A 19,259-nucleotide genomic window follows, 5' to 3' on the forward strand; every position below is an offset into this window, starting at 1 on the left:
TGAGAGTCATTTTGGAAAAAGTTCGAAAACACAGGATAGTATCTGACTCTGTTGTAGGTGGTTGTGACGTGAGCCACCCAGCCTGGCTGTCCTCTCCACTCAAGCTGATTGTTGTCACAGAGGATATGGGAACACTCTTACCAGACCTTCTGTGTTGTTGTTGTTGTTGTTTTAGTTTCAAGAGAACCGAAATTTGGATTTCTGGGTGCAACTTTCTGATGTCTCAAACACTCTGCAGGCAAAATAGCACATAGCAGGGACCGAATGCAGCCCACACGGTTTCCCCGTGTATGAACCTCCCTCACTTTGAAAGGCTATAGTCCTAAGCAGGCACAAATAGTTATTTCAGGATTTGAAAGCAATGCAAGTGCTTGACTTGTAGTCAACCATGGTTTTTCTAGATTTTAAGGGTTTAGATTTGAGATCAATCAAATGATTGTAAGAAGGTGTAGTAAAAACTAGGATCAGGCCACAGATAAGATTAGGTTCCAATTTACATCTTAAACAGTCAGAGACAATTTCTGTCTTGTCCTGCCTGTCCTGAACAGGTCTCTCCGGTGCCGGGAAGACCACGATCAGCTTTGCTCTGGAAGAGTACCTGGTCTCCCACTCCATCCCTTGCTACTCCATGGACGGGGACAACGTCCGTCATGGCCTTAACAGAAACCTTGGATTCTCTCCTGGAGACAGAGAAGAAAACATCCGCCGGGTTGCTGAGGTGGCCAAGCTGTTTGCGGACGCTGGTCTGGTCTGCATTACCAGCTTCATCTCTCCTTTCACGAGGGTAAACTGACTCGGTCCTGCACACTCGGTTCTCACCCGCATACACCGCCTGTGTTCTCAGACTGCCAGGGACAGGGCTGGGGAGGGGTACAGAGCAACTTTCTACCTCCCCCACCGTTTCTTCCTCCCCTCCCTTGCCCCCTCATTTCCTCTATTTAATGTTAGTTATGTAAAGAGACTTCCTTCATTTCCAGCTGCCAGGGCACCAGATGACATAACCCCTTCCACGTTCACAATTGTGAGGTACACTTGGCCAGAGCTGAAAGGAAGAACATGTTAAACAAGAAAAACTCCAAAGCTCTGTAATTTCATTTCTCCAAGAACTCAGAATGCTTGGCTCGCTTAAAGGAAACAGCAGTTCACTCCCAAAGCCCCAGGTTCTGTGTGTTTAATACAGAAATCACTGAGGTGGAGTGTCACTCCGCTTGTTTTACAACAGGGAATTTTGGGGAGCTTCAAATAAGATACCTGTACTCTGAACATGTCTTCTGAATGAAGTGCTCCCAGGTTGCTGACCCTGAACTTTAGCAGAGAGCCCCTGCCATGGTTTTCTCTGAAAGTCCTTGAGAGAGCTGTGTTTAAACACTGGGACAAGGTTTCTGGAGTTTCTCTGAAGGAGAAGTTTCCTACCGCCTCTGAAGAGCACAGACCCACCACTGTTATCTGCAGCCTGTGCGATAGATATCAGAGGACACAGTGTTTTCTGATGAAGAATTTAATTGTGAAACCTCTTCTTATGTTCTTTATTTTTATTTTAATTTTACTTATTGAGTCTTAGAGAGTGAGAGGAAGGGAGAGAGAGAGAAACAACAATTTGTTGTTCCACTCATTTATCCATTCGTTGGGTGATTCTTGTATGTGCCCTGACTGGGGATCAAACCCACAACCTGGGCATGTAGGGAGGAGGGCCTAATCGACTGAGTGACCTACCAGGGCCACTTCTTCCATTCTTAAGAATAACTTTTTTTTCCAGGATCGTGAGAATGCCCGAAAAATCCATGAATCAGCTGGACTGCGGTTCTTTGAAATATTTGTAGACGCGCCTCTAAACGTTTGCGAAAGCAGGGACGTAAAAGGCCTGTACAAACGAGCCCGAGCAGGGGAGATCAAAGGTAGGAGAGACAGCTCAGCAGCACCGTTGCCACTTATGTCGGCCCCTAGTCCTTCCTGTCTGTCCCCATAAACCTGCTGGGAGTTTCAAAAGCTGTCTTCCAAAATTGCATAGAGCGTACACAAGTTTCTATCCCACCATAATACCTTCAGTATGTCCATGGGCTTAATAAAATGTGGGCTCATATTTTTCAAGAATAAGCGATAAAGTTCAGGAAACTAATATGGATGAGTGTATGTGAGCATGTGAGAAGGAGGAGTGTGTCTGAGTCTTTCCATAGTCTTGTCTTCTTTTTTGATTCTAATCAGCCGCAGGGAGTTTGGACTTTGCCAGCCAGATTTTGTGGATAATTCGGGGCTTTCTGTATTGAAAATACAGCTGTATATGTTCTCATGCACGGCTAGAGGTCAAGGATGGCTGGTTGGCCTTTTCTGTTATAATCCGAATTCTCAGTTTAACACATTATTCCAACATCTGTTTTGCCTTATTGATTTAAAAAGATGCGTCTGTCGGCACAGATGCGATTTTCACCCATCTGCCTCGCAGGGTTTACAGGCATCGATTCTGATTATGAGAAACCTGAAATGCCCGAGCTTGTGCTTAAAACCAACTTGTCCTCAGTGAGTGACTGTGTCCAGCAGGTAGTGGAGCTTCTGCAAGAGCAGGTGAGTACACTGGTCATCTTTTCATCTTCTTTTTTTTTAATTTATGAAAATTTAATTCATAATAAGATTATGAAAGAACATATATTTGCTGAAACATTCTTTCTTAAGTTTTTATTCAAATTGTTGCCAATCCTGCCTCATTGCAGAACATTGTACCCCATACTGTAATCAATGGTATCCATGAGCTCTTTGTGCCGGAAAACAAACTGGACCAAGTCCGAGCCGAGGCTGAAACTCTCCCTTCACTGTCAATCACCAAGGTAATGGGGTGCAGACTGGCTAAGGGGTATTAGGCTTAATATTAGTTGCTATAATCCATTTATAACCGCTCTTAATAATATGGGTGGTATGAATAAAGGAAATCTAATGTTCATAAAGAAAAATGCTTCATTTTGTCAATTTTTAAAAACCTCTTCTCTAATCAAATCTGTCACCAAGAGTTGCCGCAGGGCAGGTGATCACTGCTGGGTACAGAGGCAGACCGGGAAGGTGATGTCTATATTTCCATAGGACAGTTTTACAGGACTGCTTTCAGCCCTTTGGGTATGCCAAGCTGTAGGCAAGAGATGTTGGCAGCTGCTGGCAGACTGCTTCTCCAGATTTTAAGAGCTTCTTGGGCCTTTGAGAAAGAATTTAGAGACAACAACAAGCAACCTTGAACTAAAGTGGCATGAATGCCTCAATCTTTTTCCACTCTGCAAATCCTATTCTCCTGTCATCAGGGAGTGTCCAGTCTGACGAGAGAGGGAGAGAGCTTTAGTCTGAGGGAGTTACATTTATTTTACTGCCTGGGAAATCCAGGCCCAACCCCAGTGGACTGTTCTGAGTATGCCTTGGCCTTGTATGTTAGTTGGTCCATACAAGTGGACCATGTTTTCATTGATATCTTCATTATCTATTAAAGCCGTGGACATTTTTATAAGAGACAGAATGAATTGAGAACCTGCCTCAGCTCATGAAGCCCCTGCACTCTAATCAGTCATCACAAATTGATATACAGAACCCCTGACTATGAAATAAAATCTGAGTGTTCCAATGTTCCAGGCAGATTAGAAACATCATTATAATTACACTATGAAATCATAGTTCCATGAATAAAATAGGCTTTAAGTTTAAAAAAACCCTTCAAATAATCTAATAAATATTTTTTAGTCCTAAGGATGATAGGAAAGGTTTCAGAGCAGTGACCCAGGAGCTGGGTTTTAAAGGATGAATAGGAGTTTTCAGGTGGGAAGGAGGATAGGCCTGAAACCATCTGTGTGTTTAGACTACCCGTTGGCTGGCATTGCTGGTGAATAGGCTCCCAAGTGGGGAATGGGAAGAGGTGGAAATCCCTAGCTAAGCTCCTTGGCCCAGAGCTTGAAGGGCTTTCAGTATCATGCTAAGAATTTTGGAATTTTATGTTAGAGTCAATGGTTTGCCCAATCCAGTCAACTAAAGACAAGGGGGGACCCCCCCAAAACCAGATTTATATTCTAGAGTACAGGCTGCCCCTGATAGGTGAGTGTTATAAGAACCCATCTGTATCAGTGTACCAGCAGGCGTTATTGTGAGAGGCTGTGAGAGGCTTCAATGAATGTTTTTTAAAATTCTTTCAAAGCATGTGCCCATTTCGCGATGGGCAGTTTACGAGCACACCTGTCTACACTGCAACACTGAGTGTTCAGCAGTTTTTGAGCAAAAACAACATGACACCCTCCCTATTCACCCCATCTGGCCCCGAGGACCATTTTTTGTTTGTCTGTTTCCCTGGATGAAAAAAGTCCTTAATGGGAAACATTTTGCCAAGGCGGAAGAGGTGAAACAAAAATGGCAGAAGCACTAAAAGGCATCAAAATCACTGAGTTCAAAAACTGTTCTGAGCAGTGGAAAAACGTCTCAATAGGTGTATTGCATCCGATGGAGAAGATTTTGAAGGTGACTGAAGTTTAAACATGTAAGCATAAATACATAATTTTTAAAAAGTAAATTCCATTTTGGGGGGGTCCCCCTGTTGTAATACCTTTGGTGAGAAAATGTCACCAACCCAGAATTTGGTGGGGGCTGAGAATGAACAGTGAATGTTCAATACAATTGCACACCATAAGGATAGATGTTGCCTAAAGTGTTCAAATAAATTGTCTCAATTTGAAATCTTTTCACCACTGCCCTGTAGAAAAGTTCTAGACTCCAATTTATATGGCCCCCACATACGGGAACACTAAAAACGTGAAAGGTTCTGCTTTCATGCTCCCGTCAACTGAATCAGAACGGGCTGCCCTGGAGCCAGATGGCTGAACAACGGAGCTCCTGGAAATGTTCACCTGCTTTTCCTGTTTTGCAGCTGGATCTTCAGTGGGTCCAAGTCTTGAGTGAAGGCTGGGCCACTCCCCTCAAAGGTTTTATGCGAGAAAAGGAGTACTTGCAGGTTACGCACTTCAGCACCCTGCTAGACGGTATGGGTTCCTCTTTGTTTCTTTGTCTTTATTGTTGTTTTGTAGTTGTTGTTATTTGGCCGATTCAATGAAGTTTCCCAAGTCATGACAGTTTCTGTTTCCTTCTCCATCGGCGCATTCATGACAACTGCTGAAGGACTGCTACCGTGGTGTCAGGAGAAGGGGACTTGCTTTGGACTCAGATGTCCTAGTGTTCCTGACCTACTTTTGCCACACACTCTTCTGGCTTTGGAAAAGTCACTTCACTTGTTAGAACTTTAGTTCTTTTATTTAGTTATTATTTAGTTATTACCTTGTGTAAGTAAACATTGATTCACCCAATGGATTTCTAGACACTGCAATTCTGACCATTGATTTTGCTAATTTCCTCTCTTTTCTGTCAACTTTCCATCTCCAAATGGTTCAGAGCTTGTTCAAGAACACATTACCCACCTTGGAAGAACTTCCCTTTCTTGCTACCTTTATTATTAAAGAGAAAAATCTTTCTCAGAGTCTTCAGAGGAGCAAAAAAATGCCAATCTTTGGTTTGTAAATCTTATTGTGAAAACAGTTAGATTGCTCATGGTATGTCTGATTCCATGACATATAAGCTTCTATTGGAAGGAATTTACTGGTTATCCTCAAACAATTAATGATCAATTATTTAAAACCAAGGAACTGAAGGTTTTCCTTGCACACAAGGCCAAGAGATGGTTAGGCCTATTTCACTTGCTCCAGCCCTTTGTTGGCTGTGGATGCTTAGAAGGCAGCTGCAGACAGTGCTTAGAAGGCAACTGCAGCTGCAGACAATGCTTAGAAGGCAACTGCAGACAGTGCTTAGAAGGCAACTGCAGCTGCAGACAATGCTTAGAAGGCAACTGCAGACAGTGCTTAGAAGAACTGCTTAGAAGGCAGCTGCAGACAGTCAGAAGCATTGTTGCCAGATGCTGGGACCCTCTGGACAACGCGGTTGACTCCACACATGGGGCTGACCTGCAGGGCACCACTCACCTTCCAGGCCGCTCAGTAAGCCATCACTGCAGCAGCCAAATCTCTTGGTGGATGCTACAGTGTCAACATTCATGCCCATACATGCAACACAGGGTCCGGTAGAAGTAACACCTGCTTGAATGTGGTTGGTAGGGTAATACCATGGGTGTAATAATTTATAGTTTCACTTTGAACATTTCACCTAAGATGTCAGACAGTGTGCTTGAGTGTGGTATTATTATGTTATAGAATTGCATGCTTGTGATTTTGTAATAAAAGGTTTTATAATGAAACGGGTGTTATTTGTGCCAGACCCTGTATATTAGATTGTCTTCATCCATCAAACTCAAACAAGGGAGCATTAAGGCAGCTTTCTGGACACAAACTGAATTGGCTTTTAGAGGACTGATCTGGTCAAGGTCAGAAACATGTGTTATTCAGAAAGCTTCCGGACCCTTCTATGATCATTTCCTTCCTCAAACTGCCTGAGCTTATCAAGTGGAACTTGTCTGTTCCAAGACGGTGGAGAACGGCTGATATGCGAGAGAGGTGGTGGCAGAGTCACCCTGAATGTGTAATGCTGAGCAGGGCTCGAAGCTTTTAGGGAGAAAAAAATCAAATCAGATGTTCTTTCTTGGGAAGGATGTTCACATTCTGGGCCTGTGTCTCTGCCTGGGGAATGGGGCCTCCAGCCAGAATCAGAGCTCAAGAAAAGGCCCTGGTCAAATGGGCCCTCTCCCCTCATGCCTTTGATCAGCTGTTCCATTCATAGCTATGGCTGATAATGCCCCCAAACCTGAGACCTTCACCTCTCAGATTAAATCACATTCCCCAAACACTTGATTTTTCTTATAGGTTACCTTAATAATTATAATGCATATCTGTACAACACTTCACTGTTTGCAAAGCATTTTCTCAGATATTATTTTATTTGATCCTCATAGAAGCCCTGGAAGACAGGCAACTATTTTATCCCACTTTACAGATGAGGAAACTCTCCTCAGGTTAAGCACTTTGCTGAAAAGTTCATGCCACTGGTAGGTGAGGGACTCAAGACTAGAGACAGAGTCTCCTGACTGCTGGCCCAGGAGTCTCCTGACTGCTGGCCCAGGGCTCTTTCCACATCCGGCTGCCCTCCAGATATCCTTTCCAATAGCAGTTAGTAGGTAGGGATGTTAGTACAACGGAAATTTATAGGCTGACCTTTACCTCAATGTCTTACTTGCAACATATGCTGAACACAAGCTGCATCACTCAGCAGCCAGCGTTGAACTAGAGGTTGACCATGAGCATACAAACCAGAGCTCTGGCCACAAGAAACATGAGCCACCTTGAAAGTGAGAACCGAATTACAGACACAGGACTGTACCCTTTGACTAGTATTTGTTCCTGAAAGAAAAATACCAGGGAGGTGGGTGTGGTTGCAGAGGTCAGTGATAATAGAAACCAGGGATTCTTAACTTGGGATCTAGGACCTCAGCCTGTGGGGACAACTAAATCCTGCTGTAGGCAAACTGTTTGTGTTTTAGGGGGATAAGAGGGAGTTTTTTAAGTCATCCTAGATTTTGATGGATTCTAAAAGGGGTTTATGATGCAAAAAGATGAAGAACAGCTAATACACATAATCCATCTAGACAATTGAAGCAAAATCTCTGGCCCTCCCTCTCACACCATTTCAACTTCATTTTATGGTGTTCTTCAATTTGCGAAATATGTTGCTTTGCTTTTTCTCATTTGGTTCTTAACTACCATGAGGTAGTTGAAGCACTTATTACTGCTCTCCCTTCCCATGTAATCCTGGTATTTATCACGCCCCTCCGCCAAGCCCCCTGTCTGAGGATACAAATGAGGTTACTTTCCCATTAGCACCGAATTCACGAGTTCCCAACCCCTCCCTGCTCACATAGAAATGCCAGTTCTTTCCAAAGCCCACCCCCAAGGGTTTGTGGGAATTCTCAAGAGGTATTCCCTGTGTTCCAGAGTTAGGCCCACAGTCATATGCCACTTATCACGTGGATCTCAGTGTCTCCTTGCACCCACAGAGGTGCAGATCTTGCCCATTCACTCCAGTCACTACCGTCCTTGTACCCAGAGGGCTGTGACAGTTCACGTACTTTTTTCTCAAGTGGGAAGGACTCTCTTACTAGGTTGCTTGAGCCCCACAGTGTTAGAGAATTGAGGGAAACAACTTCTGCAATCTGTACTCTCGCCTCTTTGTATATGCCAATAGGGCTATGTGGGGGGTGGGGCAAGACCAGATGTCATGCTGTTTTCATAATCTCTACCCACTTCCAACAGACAGGGCCTATTTCTGGGGCTTTGTGCAAGACCCTTTTCAGCCCCTTGGGAATTCTCTGCTGGTTCCACCACTGACTGCTGCAGCCAGAGTCCTCTGGATATGCCTATGTGACCCCAGGTGTAGTCAGGATTTAAAATTCCTCACTCCCTTCGGAAGCCTCCTCAACTCCTATGAAATCAGTTAATAAAAAGATACCAGAGGCAATAACAGATACCAGAGATAATATACCATCTGTGCTCTAGATTGGAAGCCCATGGTGGGGGGTCATATCATAGCAGTTTTCTGAGACTTGATCATTTAACGCTAAGTCTTCCGTGGCTCTGAGTTTTCGGTGCAAGGCTTGAGGACTTTCCTTCTATACTGTAGCCAGCATTTATTCCGCACTTAATGTGGTCTGACTGTAGCTTGTGACATTGAACATCACACTTGGTCTGTGCAACACCACTGTGAAGATGTGCGTATGAGGAAAGGAGAGTTAGATAACTCGTGTGACGTCTCGATTCCAACACAGGTTACCTGGGCCCCAGCATTTGTGCTTATTCTACTGAGCATATTCTCACGTCTTCTAAACAGCTAGGGTTCTAAGATGTTCTAGAGAAGTTTGTTTCTGAATCTTCCCCCAAAGCCTGGTTTGGGACTGTTTGTAATACTTATACCATCACAGAGGTGCAAGAGACGACTTCATTCCAAAGTTGGAGGAGCCATTGACGTATATGAAAATTATTTTTAAAACATATAATCATCTGAAATAATGCTTTTGGATTGTATTGAATAATGTTCAGTACAAATCTGCGTTCACCAGGTTTTTGCTCTTGTATATTCTGTTTTCTAAAATAAGAATAGCAAAGAGCTCAGAATGTTTGTTGTGTGTGTGAACTTTTCAAGTAGGAATCTGTTCCTTGACATTGCTTTAAGATTATTTTGTTAGAGTGCTAAAACATGTTTCTTAATTGTGTCTGCATTTTTCTAGACATGGACCTTTCTGGTATGTACTTTAACTTTCCAAGTACCCCTTGGAAAGGGGTACTTCAGTTATTATAAGTAGATATTTTATATTAAGTAAAAAACGGTTGAAACCTAACTAAAACAAATCGAAAGGAACTAGTCAGACTTGCTAACAGTTTATGATCCAACCAGTTATAATAGAATAATACTGCATTCTTCAGTTGACTGGAGTCCAAATAACAGGAAATTTCTGGATCAGATGCAGCTGTTGTTTATAATGTTGTATTTGGCTAACAAAAGTAAACTTGTTTCTACATTGTTGCACATTTTGTTCCTGAGATTTTAAAAAGCTTATGATGTTCTCCACCACTTACTTCTCCTGGGTGTTGGTCTTTGGGTATTTTCACAAATCTGGAATTTTTTTTCCATAGCATTTATTAAACACTTTCAATTGCAGGAAGACAAATCGATTTTAGGTGCAGTTTAAAGTGGATGCACCTGGGTGGGTTGTGCGTCATGTACTTGTTTGTGGTGTGCGGTGATGCATGAATTTAATGCAGAGCTGTGATGACTGACAGTTACAGAACTGAGAGAATAAACACGTACTCGCCGTGACTGTGAACTTCTGCGCTGCCCCAGGATGAAAAGCTTAAATTCTGAAGAGATCATTTATCTTTGGTATTGATTTCTCCATTGTTGGTCTTTTCCTTAAAAAGCCAAGATAAGTAATAAAAAGTACTTTAGTTTCTTTTCTACAAACAGCTAGTAAGTGTATCTAAGAGGTTAAAACAAAAGACTTGGAAATTATTTAAAGCAAAAGCAAAATTTTTCACTTGAACATGAAGTGATGTGTTGGACTAACTGTGGCTAAAAAACCACAATACTCTTTTCTAAAATGAGATACATTGCAATAAAACAACCTAGGCAGTTCCCACCTGAAGTACAAGGTGGGAAAAGGCTAAAAGCCCGAGTCAGTGTGTAAAGCTATGGAAAATGTTTCCACAGAGAGTTAAGTTGTTGGATATGTTTTGTATCAGAAAAGTAATAAAGATAAAAATAAGGATACTGCAGGAAATCTGTGTATACCTGTGCAGAGATGTAGCTACAGGTGGCAATATTATTCTGTAGAACTTCTTTCCTCCACACCCCACAGCTTAGCTCTCCTGCCCTAACCCTCTCATCAGGAAGTGCTGGCTCCTTGGCTTGGATTTCCATCGAAGGCCAAGACAAAGGTGGGTCACAGGCTGCACTGGGCAGGAACCCGGTGGCACTGAAGGAAGTGGCTACAACAAGAAAGCAGAATATTCCTTGGATCTCAGCCCAGAATAATTGAGGGAAGACACCACCACGAGTGTGCTGCAGGCAGAGCTAGGCTTCCTCCAGCATCCTGCCCTCCTCTTGCTTTGCATTTTGCTTAACTTTATTTTGGTCGGGTCGCTCTTAACAAGCAGTGTGGTCAGTAATCCACAATCGACAGATAATATGGTTTCTTTTTTTCTTAAGATTTTATTTATTTATCTTAAGAGGGTAAGGGAAGGAGAGAGGGAGAGAAATATCAATGTATGGTTGCCTCTTGTGTGTCCCCTGTTGGGAACTGGCCTGCAACCCAGGCCTGTGCCCTGACTGGGAATCGAACCGCGATCCTTTGGTTCACAGGCCTGTGCTCAATCCACTGAGGGCAGGGCAGAAAATATGGTTTCTAACTAGATCATCAGTAGCCTTGAAGATGTTGTTAACCTCTCTCTCTTTTTTTCTCGAGGAGCCTATACAATTGGTTTAATTACCTTTCAACATAAACCTGAAACAAGGCTTTACAGTGTGCTTCCTGCCAGCAACCCAGGGAAATACATATTATTTATTGTACCAGTTTTCAAATGAGGAAATTGAGCAGAGAAAGTGAGGGACACAGGTAGCCAAAGAAGAACACCTGAGTTTCGTGTTCTCTGCACAGGACTTGGCCTGCTCTGTTGCCTATGAACTTTGAAACAAAGGAGTCATTTGAATGACGAAACCCATTACTTTCGGTGCACAATGTCTCTTCTTGGCTTATAAGGGCTCCCAGAGCAGGTTCCAGGGTTTTATGATAGGGTTTCTTTACTTCTGGCAGTTGCTGTCTCTATGTGGTGACATTCTTTGTGTCCTAGGAACTGCTAAAGAGAACTTCAAAGGTGTAAGTGAGAAGCCTGGAGACTTCGGCTTTATAGCTAGTGGAGAGGGTGTTTTGCCCCCAAAACAGAACTCAGGTCTCAGATCTTTCATTCTATTGGAGGCATTCCAAATGTTGGATTCTGAAAATTAGGTTGAAAATATTTCATTAATTTGTGGTACATTCCTCAAATCCAGAAGTAACTGCATTTCTTCTCTCCGGAGTTCAATATTTTCTCTATTCATCTTCCTTTCATTTCCTTCTGAGTCTTAAACTTGGAAACTCCCCAGAAACCTCCCTAATGTTCTTTAGTAACTCCATTTTCTTACCTGTAAGTACACCTGAGGTATTGTTAGATGGTTAGGGTGTCGTTACAGAAGGGGAAGGCAGTTGTGTGATTTTTTTACATTAATTATCTGGCTCCATTAAAAAAACTAGATGTCCCAGGGTGCCAAACTGCATCCTTTTAAGCCCAAAACTAAAAAACAACTACACCATTTACCCATTTTATCTAGAAACAGCTTAAAAATGTTCTCTAAAAAAACCAAATAACTTGCTATTCACTTATTTTTAAGAAAAGGAAACTTTAAAAGCTGACCCCACCCTCGTTTGTTATTCCTTATTCCTGTCACGGAGCTGAGCTCCGATGTCGCTGCTGCCGGGGCCCTGAGGACTGGGGAGCGGGTGGGGCTGTGGGCCCAGCACTGAAGGAGCCCTCACGAGTCTGTGTTTTCAGTTACCATATTAACGTGTTTTTTGTTTTTTTTTAGAAAAACAGGACAGAGAGAGAGGAAGGGAAGGATAAAAGAACAGAGAGAGAAAAAGAGATTTCTTTCTTTCCTTCTTTCTTTCAAGGAATTGATTCAGGCAATTGCAGAGGCTTAACAAGTCCGAAATCTTCAGAGTAGGCTGACGGGCAATAGACCCAGGGAAGAGTCACAGTTCAAGTCCAAAGGCAGTCTGTGTAACCAAATTGTACACCTGAAACCTATATAATTTTATTAACCAATGTCACCCCAATAAAGCCAATAAAAAAATAAAAAAGGCAGTCTGCTGGCAGAATTCCCTCTGCTTCCTGGGAAGTCAGACATTTTCTATGAAAGCCTTCAGCTGAGTGGATGAAGGCCACCACGTCGTGGAAGATAATATGCTCTACTCAGAGTTGACTGACTTAACTGTTAATCTCATCTTAAAATGCCTTCAGAGAAATGTTTGAAATCCAGAATAATGTTTGACCAAACACCTGGTTACTGTGACACGTAATTTTATGTTGACACATAAAATTAATGATCACAGTTTCTGTCTGTTTTTAAATAGTTTTCCAGTGTTTTCCTCTATGGTCAAGCTATCATTTAACACTTCTTGCCCTCGAAAATGAACTTCCCGAACACCACATTCCACACCTTCCAGTTTGCTGTGTGGTGTGCTAAGAAGCCAGAACATCGGTTTCCTCAGATACCTTTCAAAGTAAGAGATTCAGCGTAAAGGTGAAAGATGCTCCCTCTCCAGGGAAAGTGCCTGAGCCGGAGCCACTCAATGTTTTGTCGGCTTTTACTCCGCCCTGTTTTCCTGACGGATGCTTCTCGCTGTGGTTGAGCTAATAAGACTCAGGATCCCCAGCTTACGTCTTTCCAAAAACATTTCAAGGTGATGCTATACCTGCACCACAGTAAACAAACAACAACAAGAGGGCTGCTTGGTTATATTGCCTGGGTTTTTTTCTTTTTCAATTCAATTTGTTAGCAGTGCAACTAGAGACTTGCAGATCATAAGAGACTTGCCAACGGTGTCCCAAGGGTCGTTTCCAAGAAGGACTGGAGGTTTTTGGATTGGTTTGGTTTAATAACCTTTACTTTGTTTAATTGGGATCTTAAAGACTGAGCTTCCTAGTACATTGAAGTCAGGACCAAACTTTAAGAAGGGAGCCCAGCCCTGGCTGGTGTAGCTCAGTGGATTGAGCACGGGCCTGTGAAGCAAAGGGTCATCAGTTCGATTCCCAGTCAGGGCACATGCCTGGCTTGCAGGCCAAGTCCCAGTAGGGGATACACGAGAAGCAATGACACACTGATGTTTCTCTCCTACTCTTTCTCCTTCCCTTCCCCTCTCTCTAAAAATAAATAAATAAAATATTTTTAAAAACAAGAAGGAAGCCCGGAAGGGCGATGCCCCTGGCTGGCCACCTGACTTACGGAGGAAACCCCCATGACTTGAATGAAACTCAGCCGGTTTTTCACAAACACCCCATCCCCTTCAAGCACTTCTCATCACAGACTCTCAGGAAACTGGTGCAGGCTACCCAAACGTGCTACATTTAGGTCTCGGTGCCTACTGCAGGGACTGTTTGGAAGGGACACTGTGCACATCTGCGTCACCCCTACAGGACAGCACACTCTGTATCCCATATTTACCCACCATGTGGCTCTTTCTACAGACGGAGTGATCAACCTGAGTGTTCCCATTGTGCTGCCAGTCTCTGCAGATGATAAAACGCGGCTGGAAGGGTGCAGCAAGGTTGTCCTCACGCACAGTGGACGGCGGGTGGCTATCTTGCGGGACCCTGAATTCTATGAACATAGGAAAGAGGAGCGGTGCTCCCGTGTGTGGGGGACCACGTGCGCCAAACATCCCCACATCAAAGTAAGTTGCCAACCCTTTGGAAAGGTTTCCTTGATCTCTTCCAAGTTGGGACAAAAATAGTTCTTTTCGATTCTTTCATGAAGGACTTAGAAAAACTGGGGTTAGATGGAAGAATACATTTCTAAGGGAGGTTTTGCAGGCTTTGCTTTGGAGATCTTTTTAGAAAGGGGCAAAGAAATGTCTTTATTTTGAGGGTCTAAATGATCTAAATGGTCTAAATGATCTCTTGTGTCCTTGGACCCAGTGATGTCTGGGTCTCTGAGCTAAATGGGAAACAACTGTGCCAGGTGGATAATTTAGTTTAGCACCATGAGTAACCGTAGCTACGCACAAAACCACAGCCAGACCTTGCAGTCCTGTCCATCTTGAAAATTTACAAGGGAAATCAATTTCTTAATTCAGAAGGGATCCAACCAACCTTTGGAAAGAGACTCAGAGTTCATGTTTTGTGGCCAGGGCAGAGGTCAGTGACATCCTTTCAGGGGACAAAAATCAGTACAGATATTGGCAGAGTTTCCAGAGGGAAGCATACCACATTTTCATCAGTGGATATTTTTTAGATTGATAAATGTATTCATCTGATTAGGATCATTTCAAGTCTCTCCTGCCTAAATGCAAAATAAACTAAAACTCCTCAGATTCCGTTACAATTTCTGATTGTTTTGGGTGGTGGGGTGGGAATGGAGGGTATTATGGAATTGGTGGAGGTGATTCATTTCCCATAAAGAAAATATGGGAAATTAATTCCAAAAATCATTTCTCATCTGAGATGAAAGCATTGGGGTTGAAATTTAAAGAGACATACACTGCTAAGTTGACTTGTCAAAGTCCCTAGCTGGGGTAACTAATTTTCGGAAAGTTGACAGGAGGAGGCCAGTCTGAGGTCCAGGAGACCCTTAAAAGCGCATCTTCTCTCTAAGCTTCAGTTTCTTCATTTATAAAAGTTGGGGTCCAGACTCAAAATAACTCCAAGATCTCTTTCAGCCCTGAGACCCTGTAAAATGGATGTTTAAATAAACCTGTCTGAATCTGTTGGGAAAACTTATGTCTTATTTTTTTCCCCAGTTGTAAAATGTGGCAAGATAGGAAGGGCCTTTTCAAGGCTGCTGGAGGCAGCCTCTGATGCCAGAGGTCAGTTGGCCACGAAGCAGCTTGTTGGACTCAACTCTCCGCCCTGCAGATAAGCATCTTTCATCTTAATGCACGTCCAGCTCAAAACCCTCCGAACAGTTTCTCTCCCAGAGGCTGGCCCGCTGTCCTGGAAATGGCTGGACATTGAGTGCTGTTTGAGGCACTGTGTTCTGGGCCTTCGTCTGTGCCTGCTCCTTTTTTTCCCCCGATAGTGATCCTATAGGTTTGTGATTTCATCTTCGCTCAGTGACCTAAGGAATGGTTGTCTGTCGTCATGCCTGCTGACGTAGTTCCACTCATTGGGCCTGACGTCCACCAACCAAACAGAACCTAAGGGAGCTTTTAAACAATTATTTCTCTTTATCTTATCTTGCCATATGTGTTGGCAGTTGAGGCTCAGACTTTCTTAGAAGCCTGGGAGAGTGGTGATGTGACTGTGACCTTGACAATACAGTCAGTGACTCTCTACCACAAGGTTATTAGAGGGACTCTGGAAACATTCCCAGCGAGCCATGTGGTGCTGAGAAATGGGCCATGGGAAACCAGAGGGAGAAAGCCACTCACCGTGTACACGCTGCACTTGGATGCTGACGGTGTGTTTACCAGACTCACAACACTTGGGTTTTATTGGGAAGGAAACTCTGCATTTTTTTTTTGGTACCTTGAAATTCACATAATACTTAAATACCTCTCTTTTTAAAAAACCCCCAAACTTCCAAAAGTAATTTCCATGTGGCACTGGGAGTGATTTTGCATGGAAAAATGGTCGGAGTCATTAGGATCCACCCCTGTTGCATTGCTCCTCACTAGTGTCACCTCGGCCTTCCATGCGAGTCATGCCAACCCTCTCTCTCGTCTCTCATATGGAACCATGTGACATGATCGCAGATGAAAGTATGAGGAGGAGCCGGTGAAACTTATTAAACTAATGTTGGAGGAGCCCTGTTGCCCTTCATCCATGGCTTTCAAGGCTTTTCCAAACGGTAATTATTTCTCACAACGCTCTTGTGAAGTAGCTAAGAATCATCACTCTAGTTTACTGATGCAGAAACCAGGAGAGCAGGGTGTGACTTCCCTGGAGCTCTGCAGTGAAGACCACAGGTCACTTCCATCCTCAGAGCCACCCCGGGAGCTTTAACCATTAACCAGGACTGGATCCCATCCTCGCAGAGTTTAATTGCCTTGGGGTCCGTTCTGGGTGTCGGGGGTGAAGTTCCCTGTGATTCTGCAGCACTGAGCAGGCAGAGAACCAGTGCCTTCGACATTATCCAGAGTGCTCTCCTGTATGCTCCCCCCGCCCCGCCCGACAGGTCCTGCAAGGGCCTCACACTCCACAGGGGCAACCTCGCCCCCGACCTGACTCCTTTCTGGTGGCCCCCAGATCAGTGAGTGGCCCCCCCACCCCAGCACTGGCCATGTCCCAAACCTGAAGGTCATTGTTACTTCTGTCTGCTCCCTTGTTCAGTTAGCCCCCAGTCCTGATGTTTCCACCCCCTGCACTGCGTGAATCTGTCCACTTCTCTTCTGTTCCTGCTTGTGCCAGGATGTTTCGTTTCTTCCCTGTCTCTTGCCTTTCTCCTCTCTGATCCTTTCTCTATCCTTTCGCTAGAGGGAACTAGTGAAGCTTTATTTGGGAATTCTTTGTGAAGTTATGACTCCATACCACCTCTTACCGCCGCGTCTCAACATATTCTCTCTTCCCCCACTCTCCCCACTCATCATCCTCTCTTACTTTGCCCATGCTAGTCCCTCAACCTAGGACTCTGGTCCTTCACCCCTGCCTCCTCACCTCATTTGTTACTCCTTTCCCATTTAAGAAGTTGGTCTTACTCCCATGACCTATGAACCTGACTGGGTGTCCCTTCCTTGTCCTCCCAGAGTACTCTGCCTTTGTCCTGTCCACACCTGTCCCAGAGTATTGTTACCCATTTACTCCTCTGTCAGCCCACACAAACTGCAAAATCATCGAGGACCACATCTTGCTCTGTCTTGATCACCATCAAATCTCCAGCAGCAGGGCCATGGCAAAGCACATAGTAAGTGCTGCCTGGACAGAGCAGGAATGGAAGATGCCTCTGAAGGTAACGCTGAAACTTCAGCGTGGGGACCACTGATGAGGGGCAGTGAGTGCAATGTGAAGAGAGCGTTGTTTGGTGGAGTCAGCTATTAGCGCTTGAGTTTTGCCACCTCCCCTCTGTAAAGCTGCCTTCTCATCTGAAAATGAGGGTATTCGGTCCACAAGTTCCTTACAGCTCCGAATCCCATCACTAGGAGAGAGATCACAGAAATGAATATCCTCCACTTATATAATGGTAGTTTTTCTTCTCAACTCTGTTCTCTGAACACTTTCATCATGACCTTCTTTCCTGAAGTCACCATTTCTCCCTTCCTTTTGCTTTTTTCTTTCTTCTCTCCCCTCTCCTTCCCATTTGACCTCTGTGCCTTCTGTCCTCAGCTGCTGCCCTCCTAATTGGCGTGTTCCCTCTTCCTCTCCAGGTTGTCTCAAGTCTTCTTCTCCTTGACCTTTGTGAGCTGATTCACCTCTTCTCAGCCTTCTTCCTAGTGTTTGAAGCCATCCTCTCCTCCTTGCATTCCTGCTGTCTGTGATCCTGAGCCCAGTTCCCCTGTTGCTCATTGCACTGTGAGTGTGTTCAGTTCTGCAGACTCTCTAGCTGTGTGTAGTCTCTTGCCTATCTTTGGCAGGAGGTGGGAATTTCTAGGAAATTAGGCAAAGTCAGTTTGGGGACCATTTGATCACCTTGGTGAAAGAAATGCTCTTTACCCCTCTCTATCCTAGTAAAACCAAAAACATCATTTTGGCATTACCCTTCAGGCAGGCACATTTTAGGCTAGTAGTGTAGGAAATCGGTTCAATGTTGCCTTGCAGCTAGAACCGGTGTAGGGTGGACCTCTAGTGTCTAGAATGAGTTACTACACTCCTAGGGATTTGGAATCTTAAATCCTTTAAAAGTTTATCTGTAGTCTAACTTAAGCAATGAGGAAAAAGTAAATGTACGGGTATAGGTATTTGAAAATATTCTTGTTACGTGATTTTTTTCTGAGCACAGAGTTTTGAAAGGGGGCCATGAAAACATAACCAAACATTGCGCAATCACCCTCTCTCCACCCAGGGCTTCTCAGCCACAGCACTACTGACGGTTGGGCTGGATAACTCCTTGGGGGAGGGGCTGTCCTGTGCAATGGCCTCTCCACACTAGATGCCAACAGCATACCCTCCCCACCCGTCATGACAGTCAAGATTGTCTTCAGATATTGTTAGATGTCACCAGGAGAGGCAGACTCGGACACTTGAGAACCACATTCCCCGTACCCCTGTGGAATGCAAGTCACTGTGAACCTAGCATCTGGCCATGACAGGAAATGTGAACCAGAGCTATGTCATCACCACTTTGGTGTCTTCTGACCAGCTGTTGGCGGTCAGTCAACTCTCCTTCCACTCTTGCCTCCCTCTCCTCCGTGACATTTCAGATGGTCACACTGTCCTGGGGCAGGACAAAGGGCAGTTGTGGAATCCAACCAGATTAAGGGTCAGAAGACCACTGTTTGACTGAGGAATAAGATTTCTGTTTGTCCTGATGCTTGAGAACAGGCATTTGCTCTGAGTCATAGTTGATTGCACTGAGCCGTAGTCTTAAGTTTAAAGAAAAAAACAAGGGTTGTCATATTTTTCTTTTTTGTGAGTTTATTGAGATACAATGGACATAATACATTATGCAAGTTTAAGGTGTAGATGTAAAAACCACGGTCTGGTGCCACTGAGTGGGTGGCAGTGACCGAAGTGTGTGCTGTCAGGCCCCAGGGCATGCTTCCGCCCTGCGAGGGGAGGGCTGACCCTCACTCCCCCACCCAGGGTTTCTTTTTCATGACTTTGACCATTCCTCACACCTGTGTGTGGGTCCCACAGTAGAAATCCAAACAGAAGCCCACATACTACCTTTAAAAGTTACATATCTAACAAACTTAAATTTTTTTCTACTTTGACAACTATGCTTTGATGACAATCTGGAAGGCCAGGTTCAAATGTAGGCATTTTGGATCTGCACTAGAATATAGGCATGTGCAGAGTCGGCTCTTGGTCTGCAGTGAACCTGTCCCTCCCTTTCTGCACTTGGCCTTG

The 19,259-nt window shown here is 44.1% G+C and overlaps 1 protein-coding gene and 1 pseudogene across 1 annotated transcript in view; one reads left to right on the top strand and one right to left on the bottom strand.

The window, feature by feature from the left end:
* Positions 1–19,259, top strand: part of PAPSS2 (3'-phosphoadenosine 5'-phosphosulfate synthase 2) — a 73,013-nt gene that overhangs the window by 49,170 nt on the left and 4,584 nt on the right. The window contains exons 3-8 of the mRNA XM_037047279.1: positions 549–784; positions 1,757–1,895; positions 2,441–2,559; positions 2,706–2,819; positions 4,883–4,994; positions 13,785–13,990. Coding sequence (XP_036903174.1) covers positions 549–784; positions 1,757–1,895; positions 2,441–2,559; positions 2,706–2,819; positions 4,883–4,994; positions 13,785–13,990 — 926 coding nt within the window. The remainder of the gene's footprint in view (positions 1–548; positions 785–1,756; positions 1,896–2,440; positions 2,560–2,705; positions 2,820–4,882; positions 4,995–13,784; positions 13,991–19,259) is intronic.
* On the bottom strand, positions 18,876–18,990 carry LOC118988043 (uncharacterized; annotated as a pseudogene).

This window comes from Sturnira hondurensis, unplaced genomic scaffold, assembly GCF_014824575.4.
Source record: "Sturnira hondurensis isolate 20B ecotype Veracruz unplaced genomic scaffold, ASM1482457v3 Scaffold0005563, whole genome shotgun sequence".
NCBI classification, from domain to species: Eukaryota; Metazoa; Chordata; class Mammalia; order Chiroptera; family Phyllostomidae; genus Sturnira; species Sturnira hondurensis.